Source organism: Sycon ciliatum, chromosome 6 (genome assembly GCF_964019385.1).
Source record: "Sycon ciliatum chromosome 6, ocSycCili1.1, whole genome shotgun sequence".
Taxonomy (NCBI): Eukaryota; Metazoa; Porifera; class Calcarea; order Leucosolenida; family Sycettidae; genus Sycon; species Sycon ciliatum.
Window position 1 is genome coordinate 18,644,111 of NC_088648.1, and position 19,618 is coordinate 18,663,728.

At 45.8% G+C, this 19,618-nt stretch overlaps 2 protein-coding genes across 2 annotated transcripts in view; one reads left to right on the forward strand and one right to left on the reverse strand.

Annotated features, from left to right (window-relative positions):
• The window catches only part of LOC135819555 (uncharacterized), a 101,776-nt gene extending 97,534 nt beyond the window's left edge, over positions 1-4,242 (forward strand). Inside the window, exons 54-58 of the mRNA XM_065332784.1 lie at positions 409-530; positions 2,147-2,306; positions 2,803-2,892; positions 3,233-3,302; positions 4,055-4,242. Of these exons, the coding sequence (XP_065188856.1) occupies positions 409-530; positions 2,147-2,306; positions 2,803-2,835 (315 nt within the window). The 3' untranslated portion in view covers positions 2,836-2,892; positions 3,233-3,302; positions 4,055-4,242. The remainder of the gene's footprint in view (positions 1-408; positions 531-2,146; positions 2,307-2,802; positions 2,893-3,232; positions 3,303-4,054) is intronic.
• A 12,297-nt stretch (positions 4,243-16,539) lies between these two features.
• On the reverse strand, positions 16,540-19,547 carry LOC135818879 (uncharacterized). Its single transcript, XM_065332079.1, has 3 exons — positions 19,420-19,547; positions 18,174-18,835; positions 16,540-17,615 (listed from the first exon to the last, which is right to left on the reverse strand). Exons 1-3 carry the CDS (start codon positions 19,510-19,512, stop codon positions 17,219-17,221), a joined length of 1,152 nt encoding a protein of 383 aa, XP_065188151.1. The 5' UTR covers positions 19,513-19,547; the 3' UTR covers positions 16,540-17,218.
• Between the last annotated feature and the right edge of the window lie 71 nt (positions 19,548-19,618).

Here is a 19,618-nt window from a genome sequence, read left to right on the forward strand (position 1 = left end):
CTCATTGTTTCGCAGCAAGTTAACCTTTTTTGTGGCATTCTCTAGCTTCTGCTCGTTTTGCAGTCGTTTTTGTGCCCCCCCCCCCCCCGCCATCCATTTTACGATGCCTAGTTGCAACGCTGACGCTGAGACCTCTGGTCAGTTGAGTTGCTCCCAGCACATCGGTACGTCGGCCCTATATCCCCTATGTGTTGTATTTTTCCTTGTTTCTTTTTGTTTTCCGCCTGTTTTCCAGTGGAGCTGTGTTATTAGTAAAAAAAGAAAAAAATCATGTCCTGCATCATAATGGAGTCTCTGTACTTCCCTCTCCCCTCCTCTCTCTCATCTATCTCTCTATCTTCTATCTATCTTTCCATCCACTTATCTCAATTTCTACTGGTATCTATCTATCTCTCTGCGTGACCCTAGACACGGAAAATACCACTGGAGAAAACCGCTGCAGTGATTGGACTGAAATATGTGTCCATGGTCGGCTGTGGAATATCCATGGTCAGCCTTTTGGCCACACTCTTTGTTATTGCATATATACCGTAAGTACTGGAGTGCAATGTTCACAGTGCAATAAGTACTCAGATGGTGAGCCAAGGAAAATATATGTACTAAATGTAAACAAGGAAAACGGTGGGGCACAAGTTATGCGTTAGGGTCCAACAACTAAACTAAACGGTTTTGAACAGTCACAGACTCAGATGTGCACAAGGTAGCAACAGACCGACCGTTCTCCTTGTTTCCATTTGACACAGTACAACTGTGGAATATAGCTGGGTCGTTGCAATGCTGATTTTCATGCTTCTTAGAGGGGAAGTATACCCTAAAATCAAATTTTCACCAGCTGTAATCTACGGGGTGCTGAGTCGAATGGTCTTGGTCCGAGGAAGCTGAGACGCTCTTTTCCTCCTTTATTCCCAATCGAACTCGCTCACTTGTGACTGCGCCCTACTAGATAGGGATTTGCATGCAAAAAATGTCACTAAAACTCCGTTTCGTTCTTATAAAAGCACGGATAACCGCGATTGGTCCATATGTTGTAGTCTTTTGGCCACTGAGTAGACAGTTTTGGTCCGAAAAGGCTGCGATGCAGCGTTCGGCCCTTATTCCAAAAAGAACACAGTTGAGTAAGCAGTCACTTGCTCATGCGTACACTAGTCGCCTGGTCACCGTGCCTGCAGGCTACAATTTTCATACCAAGGTTCAACTCAAAAGTTCAAAGCAGGGAGTCGTAAGAGGCTTTTACGACTCCCTGGTACAAAGGTTCAACTCGGGTGATAGGAACGGGCCAAAACAGGCTGTAAATTGTATCCTGATGGCACGATGACCAGGTGACTTGTGTGTGCATGAGCACGTGACCGCTTACTCAGCCGTGTTTGATTGGACATGAGGGCCGAGTGCTCCATCGCAGCCTTTTCAGACCAAAACCAGTCGACTCAGCGGCCAAAATTCTACAACATATGGAACAATCGCGGTCAACCGTGCTTTTATAAGAATGAAACGGGGCTTTTAGTGACTTTTGCATACAAATCCCTATCTAGTAGGGCGCCGTCACCCAATGTCGGTGTAAGTGCGTGAGTTCGATTGGGAATAAAGGAGGAAGGGAGCGCATCAGCTTCCTCGGACCAAGACCATTCGACTTAGCACCCCGAAGACTACAACTGGTGAACATTTTATTTTAGGGTATACTTCCCCTTTAAATGCAATCATCAGGCAACAACTCTGCCTCTGTGCTAATCAGTACTTTCACATCACTGCACGCATCCTCCAGTAGGTAATATGAAATTATTTTATCAGTCTCTCAGAGTTGATACATTAATGCAGTGATGCAATGCTCATAGTGTCCCAGTTTCTGTGTATGCTCTATTTGGTGCCTTTAGCCACTTTGTTTTCAACTAGAATTCATTGCAGTTGGCCCAGCCAATCACTTTGCACTCCACTCATGACAATTGGTTTCATCCTTCATCTAACAATCGGAATTGCATTCTTCTCAAAAAACATTCGGCTTGTGAGAGGGAAAAGAAAGAGTGAAATAGGGGAGGTGACGTAGCTCGAGCAGAATTACTTTGCGATTATGATGTTGCCAAGGCAAAACTGTATTCTCCAAGTGACGAAGAGATGTGTTTGCATGGTTTTCTTTTGCCTCTCTTGGTTTCAGGAGACTGCGCAAAGGCGACCACCACCAAATGATCTTCGGCCTGTGCCTAACTCTATTTCTCTTTCTGGCAGTTTTCACATTCGCACTTTACAACCAGAAGTTGACGGAGAGTGTCGTAGGCTGCAAATTGGTGGCAGTAGTTTTCCAGGGACATGTACATGTATGATGATTACTGTACAATCATGTACAACTACATGTACATAAGTGTATACATAATAGGTGTGCTGGTAAATCCAACAATTTTGAAGCCAACAAAAAAGGAAGAAAAAGCCCCCCCCCCCCCCCCATTGGCTGCATTTTCTTGCATGTGTGCCTTTATAATAATATCCATCACCATAGGCATAGGTTCTGGTACTTCTGCATGACAGGTACATGTACATGTACTTGACTGACAGGTACTTGAAATAGCTGTCAAAAGCCCAGAAAGTCGTTATTCAAGCAGTGAATATGACCTCGGGGCACTAAAAGCATGTCGCTATACGCGAATTGTCGTTATTCAGATAGTCGTTATATCCGAAGTAAAATGTATACAGTTAGATGGGACTTTGCTCTGGGCATGGAAATTCGGTCGTTATTCGCGAATTGTCGTTATATCCGCAGTCGTTATTAGCGAAGTTGACTGTATCTTCTAATGTGTGCGTTCATGTGGATGTCAGTGGATGCAACCTTCCTCTACCGGAGCATTGTGATTGTGTTTGACCAGTCAGGATTGAGAGAAAAGCAGCTACTCCGTGCATCTATATTTGGCAAGTGTATTAGTCTATTTTGGGCCATTTCTGAGGGGTTTGGGCAATTTCACAGGTTTAAATCATCGTTCTGGGCTCTTACCAATCTACTTGCATAATTAAAGAAAAATCAGATAGATCGAATTTCAAGAATAATTATGTTGGTACATGGTATTACTCCAAAAAAATCATATCCAGGCTGCTTAGCTGCTTCGAACTGCAGTTTTACTTCGTTTTCAATGAACTTGTTGGTGTCGTTATCATTATAATTATAACCGTAGGTGTTCTCTGTTGCCGTGGGAATATCTGAGTTATACTGACTATTGGTTGGGATTTATTCCTGTGCTTCTGCTGTCTACAGTCGTACCATTCGTTATTGTTTGTGCGGCTGTGGGTGCAACAAACGCTACTGCATACGGCGGGGATGACATGTGAGTTGCCTTTTGTCAAGTTGGATATTTGAATTAAGTGTCTGTACCGGATGGTAATCTTGCAAATCGTTCTTGTATGTCTAGTCTTTTTCCCGATTCAGGTGACCTGTATACCCGTTCATCCCTGATAGTCCGGCTGGCCTTTCCGAGACCGAGTTTGCCCTAGTTCAAAGACTCTAAATTTTATCTGCATATCGTACCCGTTTTTCCGTACATGTTGCCATGGTGCTCTTGTTTCTTGGTGTGAAGCTGGGCCATAAATCTGAATCCTCATCCCGTTGGCTTTCTCAGGCATCAAATTGGGCAATGAAAAATTCGATGTTTTGCACAGTACTGGATGTACACTTTATTTCACCACACCTGAAAGACTGACCCTGTGCAAGACACACGTCAAGTTGTCCGTTTTGAGAGAATGGACTGTAAAGAGGAGATATTCTATGACATCACCTGATAATTAAAACCTACATTCAACTAAGTTCCTGAGAGCTTCTCAAGGACACAGCGGGTTCCCGTTGTAGGGGGGGGGGGGGGGGTGCACGGCATGTGTAGGATGGCTGGTGCATGGCATTATGGTCATTATTATTACGTTGAAGTTGTTAGGGGTGCACATGCCGTCCCCCACCCCACATCGTGCTCCATGTGAGCTATGCGCCGGCTTCCCATCTTAGCTGTAGCTCTATGAATAGTCGCTCCATGTCGAAACACATTTCTTTTTCTTACCCTTCATTGTTCACTTGCTTGCTTTTCCACAGATGCTGGATAACCGTTTCCGGAGCGTTTTACGGCACTGTTGTAGCACCAATGGGAATGTCACTTCTATACAACACCTGTATCCTCGCTGCAGTTGGCTTCTCGTTACGCAACCGGGAAAAGAAATTGGGCGCAGCGAAGAGTGGCAAGTCCAAGGAGGTATCAATTCTTGCCATAGTCGTCTGCTTGTCTGTTCTCCTGGGCTTGACGTGGATGTTCGGATTCTTTGTTCTCGTTTGGGATGAGATAACTCTCCAGTATATCTTCACCATACTGAGCTCACTTCAGGGATTTGGTATCTTTGTCCATGTAGTCAGGGGAACGGAAACCAAGAAAGGATGGACAGAGAAGTGGACTTCAAGCAGCACGCGCACCACACGTACAAGCACCGGGTCAACGGGATTCGGCAGTAATTTTTTCTCGCTGAAGCGGTTCACCATGGATGATTTGGGCAAGCTGAGCACACTGCCGCACCGAGCTAAGACAGCCAAGTCGAGTGATGTCAACACCCTGCCAGCACAGAACGAGTCTTTGGAAATGGACAACATGGCTATCGAAACTAGCCTTGACACCGACACCCTGTGGGCCTCATCACCAGCCAGTGTTCCCACTTGGAGGTCCCATACCCCATACTCTGATGCCACACAACCGGCGGTTTGGACTGAGAAGCATTCCAACAGCATGATGCAGGAGAGTCGACTTGCTGAAGAAAATGATGCGGAAATGACAGAGGTTTGCCATGTAGGCGATGGTATAGGGCCAAGAAAGTGACACATTTGGCCCAGAACCCCGAGAAGCCATCTTCCTTTTGGCGGCAGCGGTTGTCCAAAAACAAAGGACTGAAGCTGATGTCCAAGCCAAGAAACGGATTAGGAAAAGATGAAATTAATTATCCTAGTTGCCTGATGATCGTAGTAATACGTGAAACTCAGAGTTTCGGCACAGCTTCCAATCTCTCTTTTGTCTCTCTTGTGTGAAAATAAGTATCTCAATTGTAATTATGCAATGAACCACATGTACATGTATGTCCCTTTGGTCTGTGAAATTTATCTAAATCTTGCAGTTTCACTTCTATTTCAATTCATTTGCAGCAGCACCCATTACATAATTTCCCTTATCACGTGGCACATGATTGTTACCCATACTCGGCGAATCAGCACTTTTCCCCCGCCGCGGGCAATAATATGCGATATTGCCTGCAAAAAGATTTACTTGCCCACAAAAAATAGTTTATTTCAGTGATCACGTGACTACGACTCTGCACGACTTGCAGTGCTAGTGTAGCATCGAGGCGAAGACGAACTTTTTTTCGGAGATGTACATGTACTTGTACAATGTACGTCCCCGCACTGGACTTGGCCTCCGACTTCTGCCATGGGGTGTTTGCAGGGATCATTTGTACAGTCATGTTGGCAGCCTGACTGTCGGTTAGCTTGTGGACGGGATTCAGATTTTGCTCTATGTGGTACTGTGATCAAAAACAATTGTTTGAAATAACACAAATTCAGTTCAGCATCTTGCACTCAGTATTACATGTACAAGGTATATTCAGATCCTCACAAAGTGCTTGTGTGTGGTCTTCCTGCGCCACGCGAAACTTTCACCGGGGTCATGTGTCATCTGACTTCAACTTTGCTTGAACAACAAAAACAACAAGTCAGGAATGTTTTGCAATGAAAACACACAGCTATCTGGAGGTGAAAAAAGAAGAAAAATTGTGCTCAGAATTGCACACCAGGAAGTCGTCAAATATTTGCAGTACTGCATTTGACGACTTCCTGGTACACATGTAAACATGAAGAACTTCTTTGTGGTAGAATTCTTAATTTTTCAACTAAAAAGATGATTGGACTTCAATGGAAAGGCAAGGATATATTTATACTGTCCCCGGGGAAAATTGCGATTCTGCGGCCCCGTTTCTTCCGCGTTTTTTGCGATTTTTTAAAAGCCCGCGTTTTCCCCGCGATTTTTGAACTTTTTTGTTGCACTACACGTACACACAGGGCACTGTTCGGTCAGCAACGTCTCATCGTGGCGGCTTTTTACTCTAATATGACGAGTGCTTACACCAGAGACTTTTAACTGATTGATTTCACTACATACTCCCTGAAAATTGCCGCTTATCAATTATTATTCACCGCATATTTACCGCATATTTACCGCAAATTCACCTCAAACTATGCCATATGATGCCGCGTTTTCCCCGCGTTTTTTACGATTTTTTCCCGCAAATTTCCCCGCGGACAGTTTATAGAAAAGAAAAGGATCCCTTGATCCTTAACTACAAGTAAAAGTAACTACAAGTTACGTGGTCAGTGTTGTGCAATGTTATCGCATGAGCCAATTTTATATTAGCTGATGGCGGTGGTAGCTATCTAGATGCATCCAGCCCTCTGAAGCAGATGCTGCCTAAACCAGCCACTCACCGTGCCCCCGAGACAAGACCTACCCGTCAGTCTCTCCAGCTGCAGGATTCCCATCCATACCAGATGACAACTGGCCTGCCTGCCAACACCCGGAATAGCTGTCTCCAAGGATTCCCTGCTTGCACCGTTGCAACATGGAATGCCCTGCCACCAGACCTGTTCCACCACCCACCCGCCCAGCCCCACATGCAAAGCTTTAAGAAAAAGGTGTACCGTCACCTTCTTGCTCAGGACTGGCTCTCTGCTACTGATGCACTTTGAATCTGCTCGCCAACGCTTTCCCTGTTCTTATGAGTGTTCAGCTGCTTACCTTATAACCCTGCTGCCATCATCACCAATATTCTGATTCTCATGCACATATCCCAGAACCTGCTATCCTTCGTAGCCCCCATCACCAAGAGCACTGTGCTCTTCTATCTCCCAGCTCTCTCTCTCTCTCTCTCTCTCTCTCTCTCTCTCTCTCTCGCTCGCTCTCTCGCTCTCTCTCTCTCTCTCGCTCTCTCTCGCTCTCTCTCTCTCTCTCTCTCTCTCTCTCTCTCTCTCTCTCTCTCTCTCTCTCTCTCTCTCTCTCTCTCTCTCTCTCTCTCTCTCTCTCTCTCTCTCTCTCTCTCTCTCTCTCTCTCTCTCTCTCTCTCTCTCTCTCTCTCTCTCTCTCTCTCTCTCTCTCTCTCTCTCTCTCTCTCTCTCTCTCTCTCTCTCTCTCTCTCTCTCTCTCTCTCTCTCTCTCTCTTTCTTCTCTTCTTCTTCCCCCCCCCCCCCTCTCATCTCCCGATAATTATTAGCCCCCGTTTTTTTCGACGCGTTTGCTGTGCAGTGAAGCCGAGACCCTAGGTCGGTGGAGCACATCAGACCCCGTCACCACGTCTACCATTCATGCCTGCGATGCTGCACCGCTGCTTTGCATGTCATGATTGGAAGCTGTGGCCTTAGTAAAAAAAAAAAAGAAAAAAAAAGTTCACATTACATGTACAGCGTAACTTGTAGTTCATTGGTCCTGTTCTTTTCTAAGAAATTATGACTCTGCTTCGTTTTATTGTGGATGTCATGTACATGTGTGTTGCCATGACAATGCCATGCCGGCGTGCTGTGCCGTTTAGTTGCTCATCCATTTCCTCTCAGTCACGAGATTCCATCGACGAAAGTGACAAGAAAACGCTCTTTAGTAAGGTGTTGATAATATTTATACTATTACAAGAAATTCATGATATCTCCGTTCTAGAAATAATGTCTTGAACTTGAAGATCTCAGGTTGTCACTAATGTGTTAGGGCTGCTGGTAGTGCTGGTAGCAAGTGACAGTTAGCACATACATGTACATGTACTGTATGTACATGGACATACAGTACATGTATGCAGCGCAGATCATGGATGTCCCAAGCCTTCCAGTTGTCACCCCCCCCCCCCCCCCTCGCAATAAGTCCTGACATCCTACACCGATCCTTCCCGTTCGGCCTACTCACCACATGGAATGCTCTACCCTCTGCCATCCTGAACGCTCCCCCATCCAAGGCAGCGCTGCAACTCTTCAAAGTAACAGTGTACAAGTACCTCCTCGAGCAAACCTGTGGGACTGCTGTCGACGTGTGCACCACAGACTAGCATACTACCTGATGGCCTAACTCTTTCTTCTTTATTAGTGCAATTAGGAGTATATTAGATGCAGACATGGCCAGACAACAACGAGTTCATGGAATTTTTAAGGATTTTTATGTTATTCAAAATCGATTTTCTTGTTCCACTCATCAGTGAATAGTATCGGAACTGAGGGTACTGTGTACAAAAAATAGAACATTTTATATCAGCATAATTAAAATTCACTGATGAGCGGAACACGAAAATCGATTTTGAATAACATAAAAATCCTTAAAAAATCCAGGAACTCGTTGTTGTCTGGCCATGTCTGCATCTATTATACTCTTAATTGCACTAATAAAATTGCTTTCTCCACGCCGAATCTTTAAATGTCTTTCTTCTTTCTTTCTTTTTAACCCCCCCCCCCTTCCCTGGTGCGCGTTGTGTGCAAGGATACCGAGACCTCTGGTCGGAGGAGTCCACAACGCCCCACCTACACAGCTGCGCTAGTAGATACTAGTAGTCAGCCCCGACTCAATAGTTGTTTGTTCTGTCAAACCCACAACTTCTGTGTTCTAGTCGTTTCTTCGTTCTCCCTGCATGCAACTCTGTTATCTTTCTTGTTCTTATTTTTTTGTCTCGAGCCGGGTTTGTGTTCTTTGGAAAAAGAAAAAAATAGCACCAGATAACGTGAGATTTCTAGTTAGTACATGATGAATATTACCACGTCAAGGGTTTTGCAGAAAACATTGACTTACATAACCAGGTGTGGTGTGAATGTTTGGAGTTTTATAACCATCCTGCACTAGAGTTGATTTCCGCGCCTTCACCTGGTTTTTAACTAATCTCCACTGCCTCCTGCAATTATTTGCGGGTTGCGCTGTCACCGTTACTGCGTCAGGCTTCTCCTTGTGCTTTGCACAGGCCGAAAATCATACCTCAGAGGAGTACAAAAATTACAAATCACACCCAGATGCCCTTGATTGCAGGCCATGCTGGATCTTGCAATCACAGACTTGTAGAGAAGGTGCTGTATCTGACAGTCAGATACAGATGAGCTCGCATGTGGTCACCCATGGCTTATCCGCAGTGCTCCTACGCGCTTCACCGTTGTGATTGAGTTCTTCCAGTCTGGTCTCCAGTGTGCGATCCGTCTCTCCTTGCATTCCAGAACACCTTTCTTCATACACACTTTACATCTACAGTCGTCTCTGTCTGATCCAGCACTTGTTAAACCAGAACCTTCGATAAACCAGCACAATTTTCAGTAGCCAAAATGTCCTCTTCATGCACATTGCCGCAGTAGATCTGATTTGTTAATCCAGCACCCTCCCTAATCCAGCAGATTTTCCGTGGCACAAAAGGTGCCGGATTATAGAGGGACCACTGTACATGTACATGTACCTCCACCCGACTCGCAGGCATGACACGGTCCTTGTGGGCGTCCAGAAGCTAGTGGAGTCGGGCCGTGGCGTTCTACATGTACAATCATGTACATGTATTTCCTCTTGATATTTTCAACATCATCGATCAAAGTTGCTCAAGTAGCATTTTTTCTGACTGACGACGAATCGATGTTCGCCATGCAGTTGCGGAACGGTACCGTGAAATGCAGAATTGGTTGACCGATGATCTGCATCGTCTCAAGCTCAGCAAGCAAAGAAAAACTACAGTGTACATGTGCATGCACGGCCTGAACAACACGAGTTCAAGTACGACAAGTTCAGAAGCACCCAAAGCTTCAGCTGAAAGCTGACCGCCTGAAGTAGGAAACAGTACGCCGACGGAAATCCATATAGCGCCAAAACAGCCAAAAGTTCAAAACACAAACAGAATTTGCTATCTGGATGCGCAGGAATCAAGACCGCAGATTTCGGAGCCGCCGCTATCTTCAGTAGCGGACACGATGCGAAAGTGGTTCAACAGAATTTGTGCCAAGAGTTGTACCGTGTCTCGACGAGACCTGTCACGTCACTCTGGCTCGAGAACAATTTCCAGAGTCGGCCGTACCAGGCACGCAGTCATTTCACCTCCATGGGTGTTGCTGAGGAAGACCTGGCGTTAGCTGTGGAAATGGTGTACCCCGGTCCCCCGACCCAGCGCTATGTGCACGGGTCTAAGTTTTCAACAACCCTGGGACACGATATTCGCGGGCAGCAGGGGCAGGGCGAACTGCATTCCCCTCGTGCAGGACAACTAATGCTAAAACGCAACCTTCTACTGTTCTTTCGTAGTTGGAAAGGCAGATGATTTTGCTGATTCCACCCTGACCTCAAGAGTGGTGTTTGACATGAGCTACCGAATGATGCGTAGCTCATCATCAGTTGCAATCTGTTCGCTGCTCAGCACACTCAGTAGCTTGTTTCTGTTCACAGTGTCAAATGCTTTACTGAAATCAAGGCCAAGAACATGAATTTCAGTGTCAAATCTTTCCACAAGAGACGAAAGCCTTCCTTGTACCAGACTACTTCCGCCGTCGACCTGTTGCAGCGGAAGCCAGACTGTCCTGGTGACAGACATTTCTCCACTCCCGGTTGGAATCTATTCAAGATGATAAGAGAGAGGCACTTCCTGAGTGAGGTTAGCAAAATGATCGGACGGAGGTTAGCAAGAGGACCTTTCGGTTTGCCAGGTTTCTGCAGCGGGATGAGGGTGCCTTCGCCGACTTCGATTCTTCGATGATTTTCAAATACGTTATTGAGCATTGCTGATATGAGATTGGCTATTGTTGGTCCGCTGTACTTTAGAAGCTCTCCTGGTAGCTCATCAGGACCACATGCACGTCCGTTCTTTAGGCATTTTGGAGCGCGAGTGACTTCGGCCTGGGTAATGGGATTGTTCAGAGGTCGCGGGATGCCTTCAAAGGCATCAATCATCATGTTGCTAGGCGGCCCAGGTTGCTGCTGAAAGTGCTTGGCTACTACTTTGGCTTTGCCTTCATTGTTAAATTTCTGCTTGCCATCCACACCGTCAACTACAATTCCACTCCCAGTTTTGGATTGGAGCTGTTTCACTGCTCCAAACATCTGCGTATTATCCTTGAGGTCTTCAATTTGCTTCACCATTTTGTCCAGATGCTCTGATGCCAGCTGATGTGTTATCTTCTTTATTTGTTTTTGAATTCTGTTTCGTTCCTGCTGCAGTTGCTCACGGCTTGAGATATCCTGCACACTGTTGGTGTCAATCCGAATTTTTTTCTGTAGCTTTGACAGCGCCTCCACCTCGCCAGTTGTATATGGCAGTCTGGACTTCGGTTTGTTGCCGAGTACGGTCTCGGCAACACCCCGCAGAGCATTGTTCAGGGAGTTAATGTTGAGGTTTGGTCCCCATCCACGGCAGAGCTCAGTTGCTGCTTCCTTCGTTTTCATTCCAAACTTGGGTCTTGTTTCACATCTGGAAAACTCGACAAGATTCAGGGGTTTGGCTGATGGATGTTGACCATGGGCTTTCCATACGCAAGGCAGTAGTTTTCGTGAGAAACGGCATAAGACAAGGCGATGATCCGATGATGTCTCAATTCCAGCATAACTTCTGGCATCCTGCAGCAATGACTTAGTGTTGTGTTTACACAGGATAAAGTCTATTTGATTATAAATTGGGGTTCCACGAGGTGTCCTGCCTTCCCAAGTCGTGAGGTGACGGTTGGGATGTTGAAAACACGTGTTGGCAAGTACAAATACATTCATGTCAGCAAACTGCACAAGCGCGTCTCCGTTCTTGTTACGCAGCCCCTTCACATGCCTGCCAATGCAAGCCTCTCCGTTTCTGCGGGGTCCGACTTTGGCGTTGAAGTCGCCAAGTACCAACACAAGCGCGCTCCTCCGGAGGCCCTTGACGACATTCGTAAGTGTGTCGTAAACTTTCTCCAGCTCATCGGGATCCTTCTTGGTGATGGATGACATTGTGCCGTACGCATTGACCACGCTGAGCAGTAGCCAACGATCCGCGGTCCCGTACGGTACATGAAATTGAGCGACAGCAATGCGCTCCGTGGCTCCGACCGGCCATGCGCTGTGCAAAGAATTCGCAAGCAATGACCCGACAAGAAACCCCAGCCCTCGAGCTCGTGTCTCCGGTGTAAACGTCAGTAGTCGGTATCTCCCATTTCGCTCGTTCAAGTTCTCCAGTAACTTTGTTTCCTGCAAAGCAAGTAAGTCTAGATTGAATTTTCATCGTCGCGAACAAGCGCTCGCCGCTTCTCAACTGAGGAAAGCCCTCGCGCGTTGAGGGTTCCAAATCTCCATTCTCGTTTCGCCATTCAAAAATAACAACAATAATACACGGTGTGTGCCACACTCCATTGAAAGACAAAGCCAATGCTCCTCAGTGCACTCCTCACTCCTCAGTGCTAGAGCTCAAAGAGCTTGAAGAGCGGAAAACTTCAAGTTAGTTGTCAGCTCGAAGCTCAAAGAATCTACAACGTTTGCAGTACATAAAGAAAAAAACAATTCGTGAATAACCTCAATCTGCTTCCAACATATCAACGGCCCTTCATTGCATGTAAAACGACAATGCTCTACATAGTGTCATAATGCATTGCAAACTCTTTGGTGAGATATTGGAAGATTTGGAAGATTTTCGGCGATTCTTAGAGAAACTCTCCAAAATCGGCGAAAAGATTTCTCGATAAGTCTCGTTTTCGGCGAACTTTTCGGCCGGCGAATTTGTGGATTTTATTAGTGACGATCTTCCTATGGCTAATGTTTGTTTGAGAGGAGGTCAAAGGACACGAGTCACACGACCTCAACGCACTAGTACTACAAGTATTGAAGTAGAAAGCTCCAGCGATCATACTTGCAACAACATCATTGGTTCGTAAACGCACTTTGCAACAATATTTGGTAGGTTATCGGCGATTCTCAAAGGAACCCTCCAAAATCGGCGAAAGGCTTTGCGATTTTTCGATAAGTCTCTTTTCCGGCGAATTTTCCCCGCCAGCTGCTTTCGGGAAAGCGGCAGAACATGTGGCATAATTTGGAATGTTTCATGCTGCTTGGGATGTTGATCGAGTAATGGAGCAGAATTCAGCGAGGTGCCTGCTACATGTACATGTGTAAGGTCTGGATGGTTCTGCAATTTTTACCTTTTTTGAGCTGATTCTGCAAATTGCATGAGCATTATCGCCCAAGGGCTACCATCCGATGCCTACAGTCCTTTTATGATTGCGTGACCTGTGGATTCCTGGCCATTCGAAAGCATCCGCGCAGCATGCTGTCTGATGTCCCAGAATCTCAATTCAACACATCCTTCCTCGAGTCTTAACTCAACACATCCGCTGTCCTCAGCCTTTCAGAAGCCTTTTTGTCACAGGTTCAGGATGCGAACTTCCATGACCTGGGAACATATAAAGTCAATCTCCTATTATTTTGATTTCACAACTGTAGGAACGTAAGATCCTCCTAGCAGCAAGGCATCCGTATTAGACAGTTTTTCTTCGAGTTGATTATACCTATTACATGTGCACAGTGAAACACTCTTTTCCTCTCACCATTATCAGATGGATGATTCACTGGCTTGGCAGTTCAAAGGACTTCAAGTTCAGTCAGGATAAGAGGCCCGGTGTGGCGCGACTAGCTCAACTAGAACCGACTCTTTTTGATCTCACTTACTTCGACAGTAGCGATAGACGCTCACATCAGGGTGAGAAGAGGGTTGCGATTGGCCAGGACATGGTATGAAATTTAGCACCAATGAATATGACGAGTTTGGATGAATACGTTCATGGTGTTTCTTTCCCGGACCTTGTCGAGGTAGTTGACTGTAAAGGTAATCGACTGGAGCGAAATGGAAACGAGTTTGGTTTACAGGGATGCGAATTGATAGCCCTAGGTTTGAAAAAGGAGGATATGTTGGAGATTCACGATGAGGCAAGCAAGATCGAGCTTGCCACAACCGGCTTTGAGAAAACCCAGCAGTTTAGTATTCTCTCACCCGAACCACGTTTCGACGGTGTTACATTCGGAGGCGTTGAGGATATCTTGACCTTGGCTGAGACTGATAGACCAGCGTACGTAATGGCACAAAATGGATGGATGTCCAACAGAGATGATTGTTCTGTGTATGATGGTGATGTTTTCCGAGTTGGAACTCGTATAAGCAAGACTTCAACCGGAGAGCTATGCGTTACATGGGAGCGATGCTATTTCACGACCAGCGATGCACCTATGCAGTGGAGTGCTCTCCATAAGGCCGAGTCGCGTCCAACTCAGTTAGTGTTTTCTGCTCGCTGTGGTTTCATGGCAAGCGCCGAACACACATCTTACACTGTGCTTGCATTGGAAGAGCTCGTACGCAACAAGAAACTCAGGTTCCCCGTGCGACTGCAGGAGATACACACAAACCAGGGTAGCACAGTGCGTGGAAAAAAGTACTGTCTCAAAGGTACCAAGACGGTGGAATGGCTACTTGCTCTGTGCCACGAACCCAACACCTCTCATGGTTACACGCCAGTGAGGATAAAGATGTCAACAGCGCTCAGTCGAGGTGTCAAAGTTTGCAGACCCAGGCAGTCGGATCCGAGCAAACTCCAACGTTCCCTCCAAACTTACATTCTGCAATCTGCGGACCTGAAGTCCGTTGAGGAGATAAGAGTTTGCGCTGAAACAACGGCGAGACTATCTCTTCCGCCACCTTCGCCAGTGCCTAGTCGTGGTCAATCACCGATACTCTGGGAAGAGTACGAGCAGCTACACACCACGAGAGCTAATAACCATCCAACACATATCGATCACGGCAGACGATCTCTACCGGCACGGCCAAACGCTATTGCGTTGCGCCGTAAGTCTTTACCCGGTCCTCAGCAGAGCACAACCGAATCAGATCCCTACCTGGTTCTCAGGCCTCGTACGGATGGCAGACTGAAAGCTGACCCGACCCTTGGCGTCTCCACCTCACCGCAGCGTAATATGAGCAGAGTCTCCCAGCAACTTCCAGTTCCTGCTTCTGCAGCTGAGGAGTATCCCTCTCAGATTCCACCGAAATTACCTCCACGCTCACCTACCCTGTCAAAAAGCCGTAAAGCAGGTGCACCCTCATCACCTTGGGGCTGAGTTCGTGGACGCATGAGCAAATGGCAAGCAGCAAAAATGGTCATCAAAACGTTCAAAAGCCCCTGTTATTTACAGTACATGGATACTCTTTTCACACAAATTATCGATAATATTTATTTCACTTTGCACGTGTAATATCTTTCCTGATATAATTATATTTACACGGTAACACCTGGTGTAAGCGACCTCTGGGTTTAGCGACCACCTGATCTTACCGACCGTTCTTCCATGCACGGACAGTTCTAAACAGACACCGTGCGACCGTATTCTAAAGATCACCTGGCTTTAACGACCTCTTCTGCTTGCACCGTGGGGTGTTCGCTTAAACCAGGTTTTTACTGTACATGCGTTTTCATGTCGAATTTGTCAGTGAACACACACGACAGCCATATGTCACGTCAAGGAAGGATGTTTCTTGAACAAGATAGAGAGAGGGAGAATGAGAGAAAGACAAATGAAAGAGGAAGAGAGACGGGGAGAGAGAAGCATCTCATGAAAAGCCCACAAATTCACGGTTACCTAATGCTGGTTTAACAGTTTGCTGTCGAATTTCTTCTTTGGTTATCTCAGAAAATATAAGCGCTGGAGATGCTAACAAACACCCTGACAACTCACTAAATGCAAATTTCTCTCACTTCATGGCCACTATTGTTGTGGAATGTACTGGCCGCTCTAAGTCATATATCTAAGTCAAGCTATACTAAGACAATATCCAGATCAGGAATCATCCTTCACGCTTGCCCCGGCACTTCATTTGAAGATGACCATTATGTTTACCTACCTTTAATTTAAAGAGTCATCACAGGTGAATACACTTAACTAGTGGAATTGCCTCTGAACCTGCAGAGAGCCTTGACAGAATTGTATTACGACTAGTTGTCTGACTCTTGCATCAATCTTAGAATGGTTCTACTGTGACCTACTGATCATCGTCTATCCACCACTCACATAACGGCCATAGACGATACGTACATCAGGGGATAAATCACATGATTAAAAGGCCCATGGGTGGAGGTTCTGAGATGAAGTTTCTAAAATGCGGCGTCTAAGACAGCAATGGGGACGGTGATGGTAGATCTACCCTCTTTTTGAAAAGATGATTGGTTTTCTCATTGTAGTATACTGAACAAGAACTCATCCAGCTCGTGTTGGAGATCACATCATGCAGACAGTGCAGTTCTCCAAGATCCAGTCTCGCCTAAACATACGGTAGCGTAGTGGCTACGGTAACGTAGTGGCTATCCTGCAGTCACTCATGCTGGCATGCAGAACACTCACCATATAATTTTAGATTTCCAGTGTAAATCAATGAACCTGTCTAGTTCATGACCAACTAAGGAGGTAAGAATGATTAGTTCATGGATATGGTGTACAATTCAATGTTTTACACAGCATGGGAATCTGTCCCCCCCCCAACAGAAGAAATGAGCCAACGCCATGAGCATGACGACACGGAGGAGGGAGTTTGAAAAATATTCTGGTACGAACATGGACATGTTAGATGAAAAGAAAGAAAAAACTTGGAAACAATGAGTAGAAAAACATGTGAAATTCCAAATGCCTATCGTTCTGTTGACAAGGCCAATATGGAAGATTGTTCTTCCGAATCACATCCAGGTGGTAATAAAGATCGGGAGAGCCGCGCAAGCACATAATGCATGATCGTAGCAATGAATATGTTCAATTAATCTTTTCGTAAAAAGAAAGGATCCACTACGGATATAAGTACAAAGAGCGAATAGGCGATTGCCTGAAGCTTGAAGTAATCCACTACAGAATTTGTGTTGCAATATGCATACAAATGGAGAAGATCCACATGGCAACATGTTGTCATTCAATGTTAGTACAGAGGACCGGATACTCATCCATTCCTGTCTTCATAGGTATGATTTTCTTAGTACCAAGAATGCATGTCTAGGCTTTTCTTGCATTGCTTCTGAAGTTGACGAAAGATGTGCTTGAACGTGTATGTTACTTCTGCGTGGAGATATTCATGTGAGCGCTGAGAGACCAGAATGGGGGAGTGCTTACTACTACGACAAAAGTAGAGGCTAATTTACAGCAAATACAGTTTCTCGTGTTCTTGAAGATCTATCAGGTGCATGATCACACAACATAATTTAGAGACGACCCTCTTGTTGATCACGGATGTTATCAACTAAGAGTGGGTCTCTGATGTCGCCTATCAAGTTGGCCAAGGCTGTTTCGTCCAGATGTGATTCGTTTCTCTCCCGTCTACGTCCCTCTTGCCGACGCCGCCACATGAGGCGAGCGGAGAGGGTCCTGAATCTGCCGTAGCCTCCCTCCTTTGCTAGGCATTGTCGGTAGAGGAGTGCTGTTAGCACCAACGCAGTGGGCGTAAGGAAGAGTGCCCCACTGACCCATAGCACATAGTTTTCGGTCATCTGCGACGCGTACATGACACTGTAGAGTACTGAGATACAGATGGAAATGCAGAGCATGAACGACTCCCATGTGTTGTAGCCAACACCCGCAAAATCACCCTTCCGAAGAGGTCTGAACAAGGAAGCAGAAAGACCACACAAACTGAAAGTATAAAGTCATGCAGCAGGAAGATGATAAAATCCGCTTTATCTTTTCCATAATCTAGCACATCTACATAATTGCACGCAGACACTTGTTTGGTTGCGACAAGGAATGACAAGCGCCAGTTGCCCGTGAACCCAAGAACAGCCATCACACGAACACGTAATGGCCATTAAGCAGGATTAATCGTCCACTCCACACTCGCGGAGGGTACATTATCTATTTTCCTGTCGGTGTACCCAGCTAGTAATGCGACAGAGACCCATGGTCGAGTAATCTGGTCGGATCTCATCACCGCTACGGTTCTTCACTATATTCATTATGGTTGAAGGCTGTGCAAAATATTCATTAGTTTGTGGGGAAGTTGGAAATGGGGAACGGTCTGAAGAAAACCTTGACTCGAACCAGGGACCCTCGCTAATGACCAGCGATCCCCAACCACTAAACTAAGGTGTACTTGACACCCAAGCAGCAACAGTTCACCATTTGCCTTGTAACACGGATCAAAGAAGAAAGAAATGAACGTACCGAACTGTGCTATGCACCACTAGAAGCAACAGAAGGAATCCAGATGTCACCAACAGTCTGGACACCGCGCTCGAAAACGGTAGTGATCCAAGCAGGCCAATGGCAATACGCCTCAACAGGTTCACAGCTGACCACCAGCGGCACTCATCAGTGTACATGCAGCATGCCTCGTCCACGAAACCCTTCAACATGATATGACCATGTGTTCGTCGAATGAGTAATAGCAACGGCGGTGGGATGATAACTATGGCCAGGATTGCGACTGCTGCCAAGACATAGCCTAGATGCGGTGACACATAGCAGTCTACGGAACCATCCATGGCAAGCACCTGCCTGTCGTTGATTTGCACACACCAGAACACACTGAGAGCTGTGAAGGTGAGCATAAAGTAGCTGTAGACCAGAACAAACCACATGACTCGCACTAGTTTCATGTGGCTCTGTAGTCTTGCCAATCGAGTTCCAAGGTAGTTGTACGATCGTGCAATGCGTATAGCCAGGAAGATGAGAAGAAGTGTGATTGGTTGGATGATGAGTAGAGTGCTGACTTGAAGTCGATTTAGGTCCTCTTTGAGACAGACGTGTCCGAGTCCGAAAGTCAACACGGTGTAGATGCTGCTGTAGACGAATGTAACTTCGTTCGGGAAGATGTACCAAGACGTCTGAATAAAAACCAAAAGATGCAGAAATCATGCCAGGCTCTAGTTTCAACATACATGTACTACGAGTTCCTTCCGAACACAGCACATCACTGATATCTTGCTTCATAACTTTCTTCATGCATGATCTTCCGATTTATTCTAGTCATCATGTGACCTTTCTTCTGAGTGATTGTTTGTTACAGAATACGAAAACATATTCCACTTTCATTCGTTAATCTTTGACCTGTGGTTTACTATTTGAAACCAAGAATGAGATTTGAAGTTGCACCATCGAACAAAATGCTGTCTGGTGCCTTCAATCAGGCTTCATGCGCATGGTTTCTCTGATAAAAAATCCTGATTCAAAGGAAGTTGCGCCAACTGATATGCATGTACATGTAAATATCCTTTCATTATGTGCTAATAAAAAAATATGTTCACTAGTTTGAGGGAAAGAGACAAACGGGAAAAGTCTGAAGAAAAAATTGACTGTCACCACCAGGACTCGAACCAGGGACCCTCGCTTGTAGCTAGCGATGCTCTAACCACTGAGCTATGGTGTAGTATGTATATGTATTTAAAAAACTTGTAATAACCAATATTACCTGCACAAAGAACAGCCAGCTATCCAGAACTGGTGAAAGGCCAACATTGAAGTAGAAGAGCAGGATGGATGTCAGGACTGTCATTACCACCATGGTTATGACGTATACCCATAGTGGAATAGATGACGTCATTGGGCAATCAATGCATTGCTGTAAAACGACACATAAGAGGCAAGTAAAATCAATCATGTACTATCGC